Source organism: Oncorhynchus masou, chromosome 24 (assembly GCF_036934945.1).
Source record: "Oncorhynchus masou masou isolate Uvic2021 chromosome 24, UVic_Omas_1.1, whole genome shotgun sequence".
NCBI classification, from domain to species: Eukaryota; Metazoa; Chordata; class Actinopteri; order Salmoniformes; family Salmonidae; genus Oncorhynchus; species Oncorhynchus masou.
The window spans coordinates 88400005-88416828 of NC_088235.1; the positions used below are offsets into that span (position 1 = coordinate 88400005).

Here is a 16824-nt window from a genome sequence, read left to right on the forward strand (position 1 = left end):
TCAGCCACCAATTGTGCAAGTGCTCCCCCTTAAAAAGATGAGAGAGGCCTGTCATGTTCATCATAGGTACACTTCAACTATGACAGACAAAATGAGAAAAAAAAATCCAGAAAATCACAGTGTAGGATTTTTTTATGCATTTATTTGCAAATTATGGTGGAAAATAAGTATTTGGTCAATAACAAAAGTTTATCTCAATACTTTGTTATATACCCTTTGTTGGCAATGACAGAGGTCAAATGTTTTATGTAAGTCTGTTTTCACACACTGTTGCTGGTATTTTAGTCCATTCCTCCATGCAGATCTCCTCTAGAGCAGTGATGTTTTGGGGCTGTTGCTGGGCAACACGGACTTTCAACTCCCTCCAAAGATTTTCTATGGGGTTGAGATCTGGAGACTGGCTAGGCCACTCCAGGACCTTGAAATGCTTCTTATGAAGCCACTCCTTCGTTGCCCGGGCAGTGTGTTTGGGATCATTGTCATGCTGAAAGACCCAGCCACGTTTCATCTTCAATGCCCTTGCTGATGGTAGGCTTTGTTACTTTGGTTCCAGCTCTCTGAAGGTCATTCACTAGGTCCCCCCGTGTGGTTCTGGGATTTTTGCTCACCATTCTTGTGATCATTTTGACCCCACGGTGAGATCTTGCATGGAGTCCCAGATCGAGGGAGATTATCAGTGGTCTTGTATGTCTTCCATTTCCTAATAATTGCTCCCACAGTTGATTTCTTCAAACCAAGCTGCTTACCTGTTGCAGATTCAGTCTTCCCAGCCTGGTGCAGGTCTACAATTTTGTTTCTGGTGTCCTTTGACAGCGCTTTGGTCTTGGCCATAGTGGAGTTTGGAGTGTGACTGTTTGAGGCTGTGGACAGGTGTCTTTTATACTGATAACAAGTTCAAACGGGTGCCATTAATACAGGTAACGAGTGGAGGACAGAGGAGCCTCTTAAAGAAGTTAGAGGTCTGTGAGAGGCAGAAATCTTGCTTTTTTGTTGGTGACCAAATACTTATTTTCCACCATAATTTGCAAATAAATTCATTAAAAATCCTACGTGATTCTCATTTTGTCTGTCATAGTTGAAATGTACCTATGATAAATTACAGGCCTCTCTCCTTTTTAAGTGGGAGAACTTGCACAATTGGTGGCGGACTAAATACTTTTTTGCCCCACTGTAGCCTCATTTTATTGTTGCTCTTTTATTGTTCTTAACTGCATTGTTAAGGGCTTGTAAGAAACATTTCTCGGTCAGGTCTACACCTGTTGTATTTGGCACGTGGGTAAAGAGAGCATCAGTTTCTAATGAAAATACTGGACAGTGTGAAAGGAGTAAGGAATGTAAACAATCTTTACATTAACATTTTCTATACAGTTTAAATGTAGGCCTGTAGCCTACTGTATCTGAGTGTCAATGTTGCAGTAACAAAGCATAGCTGGGAGGTTAGACAAGGTTTGCTTTAAGAAATGTGAGCAATGCCTACATGGTGTTTATGGAGGATCACTTCTAGTTTTGAATAGAAAGTGAGGAGTAAAAATAGAAATATGAATTCCACAAAGAATGTGACTAGCCCACTCGCAGTCCATAACAAACTCAACGCTTTGAAGACTTTATTCTTTACACAACATGAAAAGGCCTTCAGACTTATTTTCCCACTAACACAATCAACAAGTAGCCTACTATCCAAACAGCGTTGTTCAGATCTCATTTCCTAGTGCTGCGCTGATATCTGTATACATGGCATTGTATGTATGTATGTGAATCAGTAGACGTACAAGTACTATCCACTGCAAAAAAGTTTTAAAAACTGAGCTGTGAAATCAGCTTTGTACGCTGCTCTGGAGTCCAAATCATTTTAGCTGAAGTGTGTGTATAAAATGTAAGCAGCAGCACATGACATACAAGAATTTCACATTTTCTCAAAACAGCAAATCCAACATCTAGCTAATTGCTTGCCTTGAGCTAAAGTAAGCCTCACTATAAGGCTAACAATCCAACCCAGTAGGGATCATAACATCAGTGGATAGCTATTTTAAAGAGACGATTGTTTCATTCAGTAATCCCAGTGCACCTCAAGACAAGATGCATCAAACTCAATCCCTAGATGCGTTGTGGGTACAGAGGAAGGCCAATGTGCCCAAACAAATTTAAAGACATTCAAAAAGGTTGTCACAGCATTTTCACTTCATCAGAGAGGAATAATATTTAAATCTAGGAGCTGTGTCCACAATTGCAGATGCAATACATCCAGGACAAGGTTTAATTAATCCACATTTCATAACCTAACTATAATTTAATCTGGGTCTGTGAAACTGGCCCATAAATGCCAAGCTGGTGTTTGAACCCTGATAACAGTAGTGCTGTATAGATGATACTGTTGAAACCTTACTACTCATCTAGACAAGACATTCAGAGAATATAAAGGCCCAACAGTATTCCGTTAGAGCATGCAGTAAATTCTAGTACAGATCACAGTTAACACATAGAAAATAAATACCATAAATAGTCCTGGATTTCTGATTTGATTAATTGATTCTCGGCTGCCGCACCAGAGATATATGTCAGTATGACATCACAGGATATTGACACAGGTCTGCAGTATAGACTTCCTACTTTTGTGTAAGAAACTAGTTATGGACGTTTGGTGGCCAGCACCAAATACACCTATTTCTCAGTTATCTGTGCTCCATTCATCCCTGGTGATTGTGACAACACAGAGGAGGAAGATCAGAGGTCAAACTCTCTCTGTAGTCCAATGGTTAATAGGGTGTTACATCCTTTAACTGCATAGTGTTGCTGATTCATCATTTTGTAAAGTATGAAAACATTTTAGAATATCACTTATATTCAGCTGGTAATAGCATTCAAATAAGCCATTTAAGACCACATGTGTCTTACAAGCTCCAATTGTATTTTTTTGCGCATTCATAGACGGAATAAATGATATATCCCGGACTCAATATACAGCGTGTCAGGATTTCGAGATCAAGAATCAAGGTTCGTTCAATAGGCCTTCCAGTCAGAGCTCGATGCTATCTAGACTAACACAGGTATATTGAAGGGCTCAGTCAGTGTTCTGTGCTAGGCTAAAGCTAATAAAGCATGTGGATAGGGTTGTCAACTCAGACCAAACTCATTCCAGGTGATTATAAGCAACCGTGCTGTTGTGTGCTACTGTGCGGTATATTACTGTACAGTGTATCAGTGAGGAAGAGGGAACCTAACTAGACCAAGTGCTCATGTTCACAACAGTCAGTGCATGCTTGTCCCCTCCCCAGGGGCTGAAAGCTAGTGTGCTTAAGGTCACTTGAGTGTGCACTTGTGGAAGGGAGTGGGAGAGGAGCCATTTGTTTGTTTCCTTCAGATGTGGGAGACCCCGGTCTTAGTGGGCCGCCATGTCAGCAGGCTTCTGTTCCGGCCCAGCACGAACACACCTTATTAAACTAATCATGGTCTAACTTTAGCCTGCATACACAGTGGCCCACCTAAGTAGTCACCCATCCCAGGTCTAGTTAGCGGTGGTGGCAGGCACGCTGACAGAGAGGGTCCTGCGGGTGGCGTTGGTGACCTGGCGCTGCTGTGACAGGAAGGACTGACCGGGGGGCACCATAGAGGTGGAGCGACCCCCCAGACGGGCCTCGATCGCCAGCTTCTGGAAGCTCAGACTCTGGAGGGAGTGGAAGAGACAACATTTGTAAACTGTACATTCCTGTCATTAATTTTCAAAGGAAATATGAGGTCTAAAATACAATGTGCATCTATTCAGATTTCATGTTCTAACCTTGTTGTACCATGCTGTTACAATCAGCTTCTCCTCATACTCTCTCAGCTTTGCCTGCTCACACTCCCTCTACAGAGGGAAAGACAGAGAGAGTGAAAGACTCAATGCCAGAGGTCGAGTATTATATTATAGATCCCCCCTGTGAATGAGTGCCTCCTGGCTGAGGGTTAAGGAGAGAGGCCATGGGTTAAAGGTCAGCGTTACCTCCAGACTGAGGATCCTCTTGTCTCTGTCCATCAGCTGGTTCTTCAGAGCCTGGATCTCCGCTGTGGCTGGGTTCAGCTTGGGGTCCAACGCACGGATCACCTACAGCACAGAAAGAGACCGAGGGCTTCAGACATCACAGGTGAGAGCAGAACCAAATAGAGACATTATCTTTTTCCACACTTTTTGTCCTTCTGCTAGTTGGATAAGAGCGGAAGGAATGACAACTCACGTTGCGTGCCTTCTCCAGATACATCTTGTATCTCTCCTCCATGGCTCTCATATCATCATCCTTCTTCTTCAGAGCAGCCATCAGCTCCTCCAGTCTCAGAGCTAAGGGACAGACACAGACACCACTCACTGGGGCTCTCTGAAAACTATACTGCCAATGTTATGGTTGTGTTACAGTTGTACTCACAGGTCTGTGTGTTGTCTGGCTGTAGGTCCTCCAGCAGTTCTTTCTTCTTCATGATCTCATCCTGCGCCTCATTCAGTTGCACCCTGGGTAATAAAACACCTTATTTTATGCATCGATCTCTTTGGAGTAACATGGAGGTCTCACAAAGCGGTATGCACCATACTTACATATGAGCATCCAGTTTCCTCTTCAGGTGAGACTGAAAATAGAGCAGTTGGAAGAGAACACAGCTACTGTTACCTTAGAGCTGCTCCTGTACAGTATGCAGGGTTAATGTTTGACATAACAGTATGTGTAAAGTCTATGCATGTACTGTCTAGTGTGTAACTCACATCATCGGTCTTGGCCCCCTGGCCCTGTAGGCTTTTCTGTAGATCCTCTACCTGCTGTTGCAGCTCAGTGACTCTCTCCCGGTTTAACCTGGAAGTACGTCACACACACAGGAAGTAGAATACCATGAACTAGAAAGTAAAACATCCAAGACAGTACAAGTGAAGATGTGAGCCAGCTAGTGCCACCTACACACCTGTTCTCAGTGTCCAGTTCAGAGCGTGTTCGGTGTGCCTCCTCTAGCAGTGTCTGTAGTTCAGAGATCTTCTCATTCTCTGATCCCTCCTGCTGCACACGCAACATCTTATTCTCATGCTGGAGCCGAATAAACTTCTCCCTGTATGGACAAGGACACACAGTTAGTGCAGTCAGCGACTCACACACAAAACACAATTATTAAATGATTACCTGTACTCTATAGGTAGGATTTCAGCAGCAAGGTTATCATGGCTTGGACTGCCAGCTGGCATCCCTGCCATCCCTGCGAAGAGCGAGAGATCAGATCAGTAACCATGTGTATCTGTAAGCCTCGGAGAGACACAGACCGTGTTGGAAAGCATCAAAACTGTGATGTATCATGGGTCAATTGTGACTGACTGATTTACAAATAACATTAATAGTTATTTATGAAGCAATGTGATTTGTAGATCAGTCAGTCTCAACTCCCATTTAAAGTCAGCAGCAATGTCAAATGTGCCCACACCGTTTATCAAAGAAACCTTCACTTTCCAATCACACAGCACCAAACAGCCAGTCTACATTGTCAATGCGATGGTCCAATGAGCTACCTGCTTGTCGGAGCTGGTCTTGTTGAGCCTGGTTACAGCGTAGCTCCTCATTGGTCTCCTTCAAAGAGTCTCGCTCAATGATGATCTTCTAATGACATCAACATCAGGAGACAGAGAGGAGATAAGCCAACAGCATCAGACTATTGCCTTGTCCAAAACATTCCTTAGCTCCTTCCCCTACTGCCCTTGCATATCAGAGAGACCAGGTAGGTTGCAGTAGAAAGTGTTGGGATCCAGTCCATACCTCTTTCTCCTTCATCACAGCGTCGTATTTCTCCTCAAACTTCTTCATCTCGTAGGCCAGGTTATCTGCCCGCCGAGACTCCTCTGACAACTTCCGGTGCAGCTCCTGGACCTGGCAGGAAACAGGAAATAGCTTTAGTAAGCCCCGATTGGCTTTTTGTCCTTCCAAAATGATGTCTCCTCAGAGACGACTTGGTAGGTGAGGGCAAAAGCTTAAGAGTTCCTCCATGTTTTCCCCAACCCAGCGCTGTCAGATCTATAGTGCAAAAGGGAGGGGACAACTTCAGGAATGATCCTGTCTCTAGTACATCTCACCTGTCTCTTGTATGTCTCTAGCTGTGCACGGGCAGTGTTAGCCTTGCGTAGCTCCTCCTCCAGACTGACAGTGTTGTGCATGTAGGTCATGTTCTTCTCCTCCAGCAGTTTGACTTGTCTCCTCAGATCTCCCAGGTCTTCCAGTTTACGCCTGTATGTCTCCACTGATGCCTCCAGCTTCACAGCACGGTCTGAACAGCTCCTATACACAAAATAGAGAATTTCATTTCATTCAATTTATAAAAAGAGAAATAAATAAATCGGGCACCGCGAAGGACCGAAGGTCTTCTGATTAGCCAATGCAGACAGCACAGACTACAGATAGGATTAAGAGAGAGGTGGTGGAGTCATTACAGGTCATCTCTTCACATCCATGCAGCACAACTGCAATAAAGACGACCTGGAATGCCACCATACACACACCTGAGGATGTCGAGTTCGTCTTTAAGTGCCCGTGACTCCTCGGCCAGGCTAGTAAGTTCGTCGTTACGATGCTGAACCTCGATCAGCTGCTTCTCCAACTCCTCACAGTGGATCCGGTAGTCATCCTTAGCTGCCTCTAACCTACACACACAGAGAGAGAGATATCTGTAAGCGCTGAATTACTCTAAGCGTCGTCCCAGTGCAATGTGTTTTCACTGACACACACACCTGAAGTTCTCCTCCTGTAGTGTCTCTAGCTGTATCTGTAGCTGGCTGTGTTTCCGTCCGGAGGGCGTGCTTGGGTCATCAAACGCGTCCAGCTGATTGGCTCGGTCCGTCAGCACATCGTTCTCAGCTAATAGGCTGTTCCGCTCCTCCTGAAGGACTGTCACCTGACCAGGGTCAAACCAGGGTCAGAGGTGGGCTGTGTTTCAATCCCAAAAATAGTAGTGCTAACAAAACTATCAAATCCACCATGTTTTACAGTTCATCCAATACGGTGGTACAACACAAATGTTCACATATGCATGCAGAATGAGAAAGTGAATAGGTTGAACGGCTGGTTAGTTTACCTCCCTCACACACACACTCCCCTATGTTCATTAGTCATGGTTTATGCCAGAGACAATAACTGGGAATAGTGTACACACACACACACACACACACGAGTAAAGTGTCTGAATACTTATGTAAATGTGATCAGTTTATTTGTAATACATTTGCAAAAATTAAAATAAAACGCTTCCCTTTGTCAATATGGGGTATTGTGTGTAGATTGATGAGGGGGAATAACAATTATCCATTTTAGAATAAGGCTGTAACGTAACAATATGTGGAAAAAGTCAAGGGGTCTGAATACTTTACGAATGTACTGTAAATAGGCCCGTTTAAATTTTGGCTGGCCTGCCGTTCCAAATAAAGTGGAAACATTTTTTAAATTATGAGCAAAAATAAGTTGTCCGGTGTAGGCAGGCCCATCAGTAAATAGGTCAACGTTATGACTAAATAATTCATCAAGGTGACTTTTCCACAAATAGACAAGTATTTACCTTTCCATTGTAGCAAGATCTTATCTATTTTTGCTAACTTTCTATTAAAATGTATTGACATAATTTATTTTGCGATATGAATACTGAATAAGACCACTTCACAGTCAGTTTACCAATAAAATGATCTACACAGTAATATGAAAGTTGTATTTTTTTGTGATCCAATACGTAATATTATAGTTTGGTTGTAATCTAGAAATTATCTAGATCCTCTGAGGTTGTGTAGGGATCTATATTGCAGATTTAAAAGAAAACATAAGTCGTCAGTGTACAATGACACCTTTATTTTTAAGCCCTTGACATTACTGTTGGATCTAGTTTTAATAGCTAACATTTCTATGGCCATAATTAATAGATATGCAGATAGTGGACAACCTTGTTTTACACCTCTTGACAGTTTAATACTTTCTGAGAAGTAGACATTACTATTTTACACCTGAGGTTACTACACAACTTTAACCCATTGTATAAGAGATTCTCCAAAATGTAAGTAGTTCATACATTTATATATAAATTCTAGTCATACTTCAAAGGCCTTTTCAAAATCAGCTATGAAGACCAGGCCTGGTTTCTAGATTTTTCTATGTTCTATTGTTTCCAATACTTGTCTTATTCTATTTCTCATGTAAAACAAACTGTCTGATTAGGATTAATAATATCTGACAATACCTTTTTAATTCTAAGCGCAATACATTTTGCTAGAAGCTTGGCACCACTACACTGAAGTGTAAGGGGTCTCCAATTTTTTATGTTGACTTGATCTTTATATTTGCCACCTAATCATAGAATTACATACAGAATCACTATTAATTCAATAGGATCTCTGAAGATTTGTCATTTAACTTTTAAAATGTATCACGTTTTATTGTTGCATAAACACATCCAGTCATGACGCTTTCATTCGATTGTCAATCAATCACTTCAAAAGGGCCTTTACTTTACCGCGCACGTTCATCTACTCCCAACACATTTCCAGACAGCAAACAGTGGTGAATGGAAAGAGACATCTTTTCATTAGGCCAGAATTTATGCATCCACTCTCCGCGTGTCAGCCACTAACCCCTGCGTTCTCATAGAACCACATCGCATTTTGGAGCGTAGGCTATACCACCCGTTTCCATTCCCTAATTCATAATGCCTCTGATCTGTGGTAATGATTAATAATGGTGTAATAGCCTATAGATTTGACATTTGGTTTTCATTATTGTGATAGCCTCATGTTTTACTGGTACGGCGCAGCCCCACTATTTGTTTTGCCGAGATGCCGTATATTCTTAATTTCACACCTGGAGATACGTGTTAGTGACAGAGAGCAATACAGGATAGAGATATTTTAGTCAGCCACGGCAACCAACCGTTAGATGTGTTTAGTCTGCCTCAACGACGAGCAGCCATGCAGCCATGTGGACTTACCTTTGTGTGTCCGTGAAGAGAGAAAACGGTGATCTACTGTAACAACTCAATCTGTAGACACGAGACGATAGACCCATTCAACAGCATCAGTACCTTTACTTGACTATTATGAACTTGACCTAATCAGTAACCAGCAGCAGGGTTCTGTCCTGTGTTTTCCCCAGCCTGGCAGAGCAGGATACGGCAGAGAGAGCAGGCGAAGGGAAAGCAGAGTGACCCAGTCTGTAAACCACAGCCCTTCTGCTACACCAGCCACAGACAATGGCCTCTGGCATCATAGCACATAAAACAGACCCAGTTTATACTAGGGCTGGGAATTGCCAGGGACCTCACGATACAATATTATCCCAATACTTAGGTGTCAATACGATATGTATTGTGATTCTCACGATTCTATATGTATTGAGATTCGATAGTGCGATTTGATGTTCCAAACATAGTGCTCACTATATGTCTGCTGCAGAGACAAGCCAGGGAAATAAGTGCTGAAAACATGTTGGGTCACTATTTAAAAAGAAAATGGAGAACAAGCTATAGGATAAAAACTATTTTGCCACAGGTAAAGCCGACTAGCGCTGGCTAATGCTACCTACAGTAGCAATAACAAAAAACAAAAATAATATCGATAGGATATCATCCAAAATTAATATCATGTTTATACTATACCAGGGTTGTGTGTGTGACAGCCAAATGGTGGTAAGTCTAATATCCACTCCAGTAACCTTGATGGAACTCATTTAGTTGACTGTGTGCAGCGAGCTTATTCAATGCATCGGTTAGGGGGCCTGTAGAAAGTCGATTTGTGTATGTGTGTACCTGTACGTCGAGCTCATGACAGCGCTGGGCTAGTTCCTCCTTCTCTGACATCAGATCCGCCAGGTCCTCAAGAGCCTTCTTCAACTGAGAAACACACACACACACTTAACACTAGCTAGCTTCTCTACAGCCAGCCTACTTCAGCAGGTCCGGGGAGAGACAAACAATATCACAGTACTAATAAGTCTAAGACAAGCGGTCAACTATGGAGAGACACGCAATCAACAACAGCATTCTATTAGATCCCTATAACACAGTGCATCTCCTCTCACCTCTTGTTCCAGGTTGTCCAGTGACAACTATAGAGGGACATGCACAGTCAGCAACAACAATCAATATATATACATACATTATTAGAGGCCTAACACAGCGGATCTCCTCCTCTCACCTGTGATTCTACATCCCCCGGTGGCTCTGCTCCAAACTGGGCCATGTTCTCTTTACTCATCAGCTGACAAAGAGAGACATGGTACAGCTTTGGTTAGAGACAACTGCAGTCCTACTCATTCACACAACAGGTGGTCTACCATTACTTTCTCTCTAAAGCCAAAGAGAAGTCATGGATGTACTTTAACAAAATCACAGTATTGGTAACTGTATTTTTAACACTTATAGGCAATTCTAAGATCCTACCGTACATGTCACTCTATTTAAAATCAATCAGAGCTAATGGCCCTGCTCAGGCCAAACCTCACCTCCTGAATGGCTGTCATCACCACATGCTGTACGGACTCCTCCAGAGTCATGATGACCTGGATGTACTCTGCAGGGGGAGACAGAGAGAGGGGGGGGGGGGGGGTGGAGGGAATTACACACACAGTTTCTGTTTTGGGTGCCAGTCTGTTTCAAATTTAGACAACTCCTTTGTCATTGTCTTGGCAATGCAACAATATAGTGTTGTTGAATCGTTCTCATTCAGCCTCTGGGACTGGACTGGACTGCACCGTGTGTGTGTGTGTGTGTGTGTGTGTGTGTGCTACCTTGTTTGCGTTCACATTTGACAGCACAGCCCAGTATGAGCTGCAGCAGTCGTCCAAGTTCTACAGGGTCTGAGTGTTCTGCCACCTTCACAAGGTCTGGCAATGGAAACTCCTGGATCTGCTGGCTCAGGGCCTAGTGACATAGACAGAGAATATAACAGCTCTAACCAGACATAAAGGGTTATAATCTGGACCAGGTCTAGCAAGAGGAAGTCAGATCTTCTTGCTCAGGACCAAGTGGCAGAGAATAGAACATCTACTGTAAGGTTGCCATGGTAATAACCATTCATAACCAAACTGGGGAAGTCTTAAGATCTGCTGGGCTACGACCTAGTGCCATAGACAGAATACAACAGTTACAACGAGACATAACTAAACATGTTTCTACCTACCTCATTGTAGTAATCCACCATCATCTGAAGGATCTTCTTCAGGTTGTTCATCTGGAGAAAGAAGTTACAAAGTCTTCACTTTAGAAAAACAAAGTGTACACCTCAAAGAATTTCTGAGTGAGTATTTTCTGGTGTGAGGATGATAGCACTGAAAGGCTAATGGCTGGCTAAAATGCTAACAGGGCCAACAGAGAGCAGTCACTCTGGTTTTTAGGTCAGTAGGGGAGGGAAGGAATGAATGGAGGAAGGGACTTGGCGAGGGAGGATAGTAAAGGAAATTAGGAATGGTCAGAGGGGAAGAAGGGGAGAAAATGGAAGGGCAGAAAGAGGTCAGTATGGAGTTCAGTACTTTGAGTCTCCAGTTATCCCCAACATCTTCTTTAATGCGACCGAGCCAACTTTTACTGAACCACGCTGGATCTCTGCAAAGCACAACACACATGCATAAGCATTGAATTCTACAAGCCACTCATTCACCATAAGGGGCTTATTGGAGGTGTCATTTGTGACAGACTTGTAAAATCGTGCTTCAAACAATGTACATTTGTTGATTACTAGACATTCAAATACGATCATTCCTTGGTAGATTTGATACGAGTTGTGGCCACAATCGGACTAGGTTGTGAACGACTCTTAGCAGAATGCATTGCTTGACTGCCGTGAGAATGATAAACAAAATATCATTCAAACTGCAGCACCCCAAACGAGTCGTTCTCGAGTTCAGCAGAAGCAGAGCAGAAGCTGTGTATGTTTTGGTTCTGCAAAGCTGTTTACATCATAACATTCAATAATCAATTCATTGCATTCATTCTTTCATCTTGCTGACAATTAGCAGTTCTAAATATGTCTATTTTGTCTCTATGCTGCCCGCAGCCTGATCCATTTTGCCTGCGCGCATATGACAGACAGTAATTGGTCAGAGCACATCTCAAGAGTCACCGGAGGGGCGCGTATTAATGTGTGTGTCATCTGTCAGAGAAAACACATGGCACCGGGAAGACGTTTAGATTCATTCAGTGTGCGTTACTCACATCTGATGCAAGGCCTGAGACATGGCGACGCCAGTGGTGAGCTCCGCTACAGCTGTACATGGTGACCCAGTGTTAAAGGTCTGGAGCTGAGACGGGAGGGATTCAAACAAAGATGATGACATAGATTAGAGTACAGACAGGGGGAAGACACTGGGACGTCAATGAGAGGGGAGGCACTGAAATCTATCTCCACTTGCATTGATCATACAGCAAACCCTGTCATGAACCATCAAAAACTAAATTTCATTGGCGTGCACATGTAGCAGAGTAGCCCTACCTAACACATAAACCCAATTGTCATTCTCAATCCATGAGGATTTCCTCTTGCTTTAATGGTTAAGACATTGCATTGTCATATGAGGTCAGAAAAAGGTGTGGTTGTGTGTGCGAGTATGGTCACAGAGAGAGCCCCAGAGAGACATGCTTCAGTACTCTAGTCTAGGCCCTATTCTGCTATGGTGGACTTGTGAATAAGTCATCCTACAGGACTGTGTCTCCATGGTGTCTGGTGAGCACTCACTACAAACCTGCCACACCAAGTACTGCAATCAAGGCTTTTTACCTCCAATACAATATAGATATTGCCTTCCCAGTCCTGTGCCCTCAACTTATACTTTTGCATCCACTGGTAAACTGTAGTGCTCCCCACCACTCAATGGCAGCATTTACACAGGAAGCCCATTCTGAATCTGAGTAGTGGAAAAAGTTCAGAATTGTGCTGCCTGTGGAAACTAAGTCAATGTGGTTATTCATTCACTGACATTGTGTGTACTGTACTGGTTGAACCCTTGCAGCATTCAGGGAAAATCATGCATCTTGAGTGTCTTTGTTGTTCCCTCTCATTTACACTCAATTTCAGTCACAGAAGATTTGAAAACAATGGTGGGTGAATGTCCAACAGAAAGGGGCTTTCATTTGGCAAGATCTCTCAGGTAGCTGCAGATAAAGAGGAGGATAGCCGAAAACAGGAGGAAGCCACTATAGTTTATTGGGATGCAGCCCTAGTCCTATTCTGTCCCCTATTGACACTGGAGGAGGGAAAGCTCCACTACAGGAGAGAAACATGCTGTAACACTTGGCACACTATCTAATCTCACCTAACAGCCTAACTGACTTCAAGACAAATTTACATGATCTCAAATGTTACTAAATTATTGCAAACCATGTAAGGATTAAGGTTGCACAATAAACTGTAGCCTACAGGTGCGACAATTCACATTAGGCGTTTAGGATCAACCCAATTGAAAGTTACATTATTACTGATTTTCCAGTGGCTATAATCGAAGGAGCAACATTCCACAAATATCTAGCAGTTAATGAGATTAGCTCCCTAAATCGGATGAGGATCAACTGAATTCAGGGATATTGATGTCTTTCGTTGTGTGTCGAAGAACTAAAGACAAAACTGGAAACGAGGTAACGCTCATTTTGTGCATTGTAGTTTCAGATAAAAGACCCACCCAGCGCATAGCCGATTTAACTCAACTCCACGATTTATGATGGAGTTTATCTACGACTAGCGTGGGAGGCCTGGAGCTCAAACCTTTAGTTAAGAATTTTCTTTTAAAACACCACAACTAATGATTTCAGCACCCAACGAATAGTCCGCAATTAATCAGAACAATGTATTGTGTAATTACCGGCCTTTCTTTGGGTAATGAAATCAGTAGCCTATTTTTTTTATTATAAAAACGTCGGAGCTCCAGTCCGCCCACACTAGTCCCCGCTCAACTCCATCATAAATCATTGATTTTAATCGGCGTATATACTCTATACAGGCTATTCTTACAGCCTAGCTGACGACAATGGTTTATCAATACGCGAACATTAGGCTATTGTGGGCCTAAATTATAAATAGGAGAGAACAGGTGGATTTCCACTCGTGGCCATTTCCTGATTGCTCTAGTCCTGACACTAATTTACCTGCCACAGGTAAATTATACCGTCATCGATAAACACAGTAAAATAATTCATGCAATCATACGCTTTAAAGCGCTCTCGCATTGAACAGCGGACATCGCAGACAGCACTTACCCAAATAATAAGGCTCTCACACAACACCGTTTTGTCCGTTTCCATTTCTCCCCGTCAGGTTTGGCCAGATATGTCCGATGCACCTGCCATCAACAACAACACCGTTCCCCTTCCCTCTGCATTTGACCTCACCTGCAGGGGGTTGCATCTATAGCGTTAACTGCGTAATAGGATAGGTTTCCTGCTCACTGCGCAGTAAAAGCACCGTAAATGCATACGTGAATAGCTGCCTCGCGCTTTGACGTTTTCCGTTACGCGGTTGAGACGGATGGGGATTGACGCGATAAAGAGCACAAGAACGCAAGAACGAGGAATGAAACACCAATGGTGTCCTCTGACTGGAACAGACAGGCCAATCAGGTTGACTATCTGACTGACTGACAGGTCTGTGTGGAGCCAATCACAGAGCGGAATCAAGGGTTTGCGGAACGCCTCAAAAATCTGAGCTGGATTTCATTCTAAAACCTTGCTACCTTTTCTCGGTATTTTCGCAATATATTGAAATAGTGACAATTAGGGTACTTGGTGGATATTTAAATCACAAGGGTAATATACCTTTACCATGTTGCTTACCTATCCAAACAAGTAAGATTCGCTAAGGAAATCAGAAATGACAGCAAGGAACCCAGCCTGTGTGTGGGATGCTGTGGAACCGGCAGTGGTATGATGCTGTGTGTATGTTAGTGACTGGTTAGTGACATCTGAATGGTAAATCTACAGTGAACAGTCAAGCCAATGATTTACATTTACAATGATTCTCACGAAGAGCACTGTGAAAGTGTAACACTTGAATCTGTTTTACCATAACCACTCATGTATTACATTTCCTGTACAATAAACCTGAGGTCAGGTGTAGACAAATTCAAAGGAATGGCTAGTTGAACTACCCTGGAGTAGTTTGAGTCAGCTACCCACAATCCTGTTCTTCATGTTAATGGTTAATGAATCTCACATGTGTTTTCTTATGTGAGGAATTAACTTTTTATTACAATCTAATTTGACACAGATAAGATTAGGAGGGAAACTCACGTGCCTGGTCTCATGACAAGAAAATCAGGATCTATTTATTTTACCATACCTGGTGGCACAGACCCATGAGTCAAAATGTGGACCCACAGAGGGGTGTTTTCCTCAAGCACTTTACCCCCAAAATAATCTGGCTGGTAGTTGGGAAAGGGTTTAAACTCATACTCAGTTAATACACTCTATCTGACTCAACAGACCACTGTCTGTTTGTTTATCAGCTGACACGTATAGGGCCGGATTCCCAGACCCAGATTAAGTCTACTCCTGGCCTAAAAAGCGATTTCATTTGAGGCTCTCTATTAAGCACCGTCTTTTGTAATACCACATGTATATTTGACTTGGACTCGCTGGACAACCACGATGCCTTAGTAAGGAATGTGGGACAAACTGCAGACAAACTGCGTGTGTGTGTTTTAGTGAAATGACACTGTACTTTAGCCATCTCCAGTGGCCCATCTGGCTAGAATAGACCTTTCACCTTCTCTCTTCCTCTGTCAGGGGGAGAACAAAGTCACTCTTCGCCTGTTAGCTCAGCATTCACCCTCTGACCCCTGCCAAATCGATCAACTATTTTTAGACATTTTGAGGCATTTTTATCCTGTACTTGAGATCGAGAAGTGTAGGGTGAACGTTTGTGTTCCAGGAAGCAGACTGCGAAGCGCTGTAACAGACAAAACAGTTCAACATCATACGTGAATATTTTCACGTTGCAAACATACACTTGCTGATAACAGTTCTTTATTACTCATTAGAATGTCAGACTGTGGGAATTCAGTTGTCATCTTGACCTTGGGCAATGCAAATCTGTATCTACGGTATCTTTACCAGTACCAATGTGACAGACTTATGTATGAAGACTATTATGATGACATTTGTGCGAATCCTAGTGAATTTAGAGGGTTTGATATTCCTTTCAACTGGGGTGCTCCTCAAAGAGATGGATAGAGGTCTCATCATTGTATCTGTGCCATTATGGCGTCTGTGAAAGCATGGGCAGCACCATTGAGGCATTCTTCATTTTAAAGTACTCCATTTTCGTCTTCTTTTGTGTCTGAAAAAAGTGTAAAGCGATTGGTGATTTACCAGGACTTGCAGTGCAGGAGTCTTGAACCAACTCTTCTCTGTTATTAATTTATTGTGGCCACTAGATGCCGCTGATATAGTTTAAGGCCATATACAAACCATACAACCCAATTTGAAGAAGATGACAATGCTTTAATCATTGGCTGATTGCTTCAACCCATAGGAATCCCCACCCAGTTGACTACTAGTGGAAGCCCTTAATGTCAATGCCCATGCTAAAACAGGTTATTTCCAAGTAGAGATCTCTATACATCTCTATGGGTCTGATACATATGGATTGATAGACAACAACAAGGTTTTTCACAACTCTATTTTACCATAGAGCTGGTGTTTTACGGTAAAGGCTTTAAACTCAGTAAACCTTCAGTAAATCATTGCCAAGTTGGCACTAAACTATTAAGACTGAAAAGGCGGAGACAAACAGTATAGCTTTGAACTTGTGTGGGTGGTCACATGATTAAAATAGAATTTGGAAATGGGAATGGCCATGGAAACGCTTTCCAG

At 42.8% G+C, this 16824-nt stretch overlaps 1 protein-coding gene across 2 annotated transcripts; it reads right to left on the reverse strand.

The window, feature by feature from the left end:
• Nucleotides 1–1575: 1575 nt before the first annotated feature.
• Nucleotides 1576–14404, reverse strand: hook1 (hook microtubule-tethering protein 1). 2 transcript variants are annotated; one of them, XM_064935479.1, is made up of 23 exons: nt 14212–14404; nt 12178–12263; nt 11496–11568; nt 11147–11197; nt 10755–10887; nt 10470–10537; nt 10163–10225; nt 10047–10073; nt 9775–9858; nt 6725–6888; nt 6497–6637; nt 6074–6275; nt 5760–5870; nt 5516–5603; nt 5136–5208; nt 4924–5064; nt 4730–4817; nt 4565–4596; nt 4398–4480; nt 4212–4312; nt 3980–4081; nt 3776–3844; nt 1576–3661 (listed from the first exon to the last, which is right to left on the reverse strand). In XM_064935479.1, exons 1-23 carry the CDS (start codon nt 14254–14256, stop codon nt 3503–3505), a joined length of 2184 nt encoding a protein of 727 aa, XP_064791551.1. In that variant the 5' UTR covers nt 14257–14404; the 3' UTR covers nt 1576–3502. The 2 variants fall into 2 exon arrangements, with proteins under 2 accessions (XP_064791551.1, XP_064791552.1); XM_064935480.1 differs by lacking the exon at nt 10047–10073 and having other exon boundaries at nt 14212–14395.
• Nucleotides 14405–16824: the final 2420 nt, after the last annotated feature.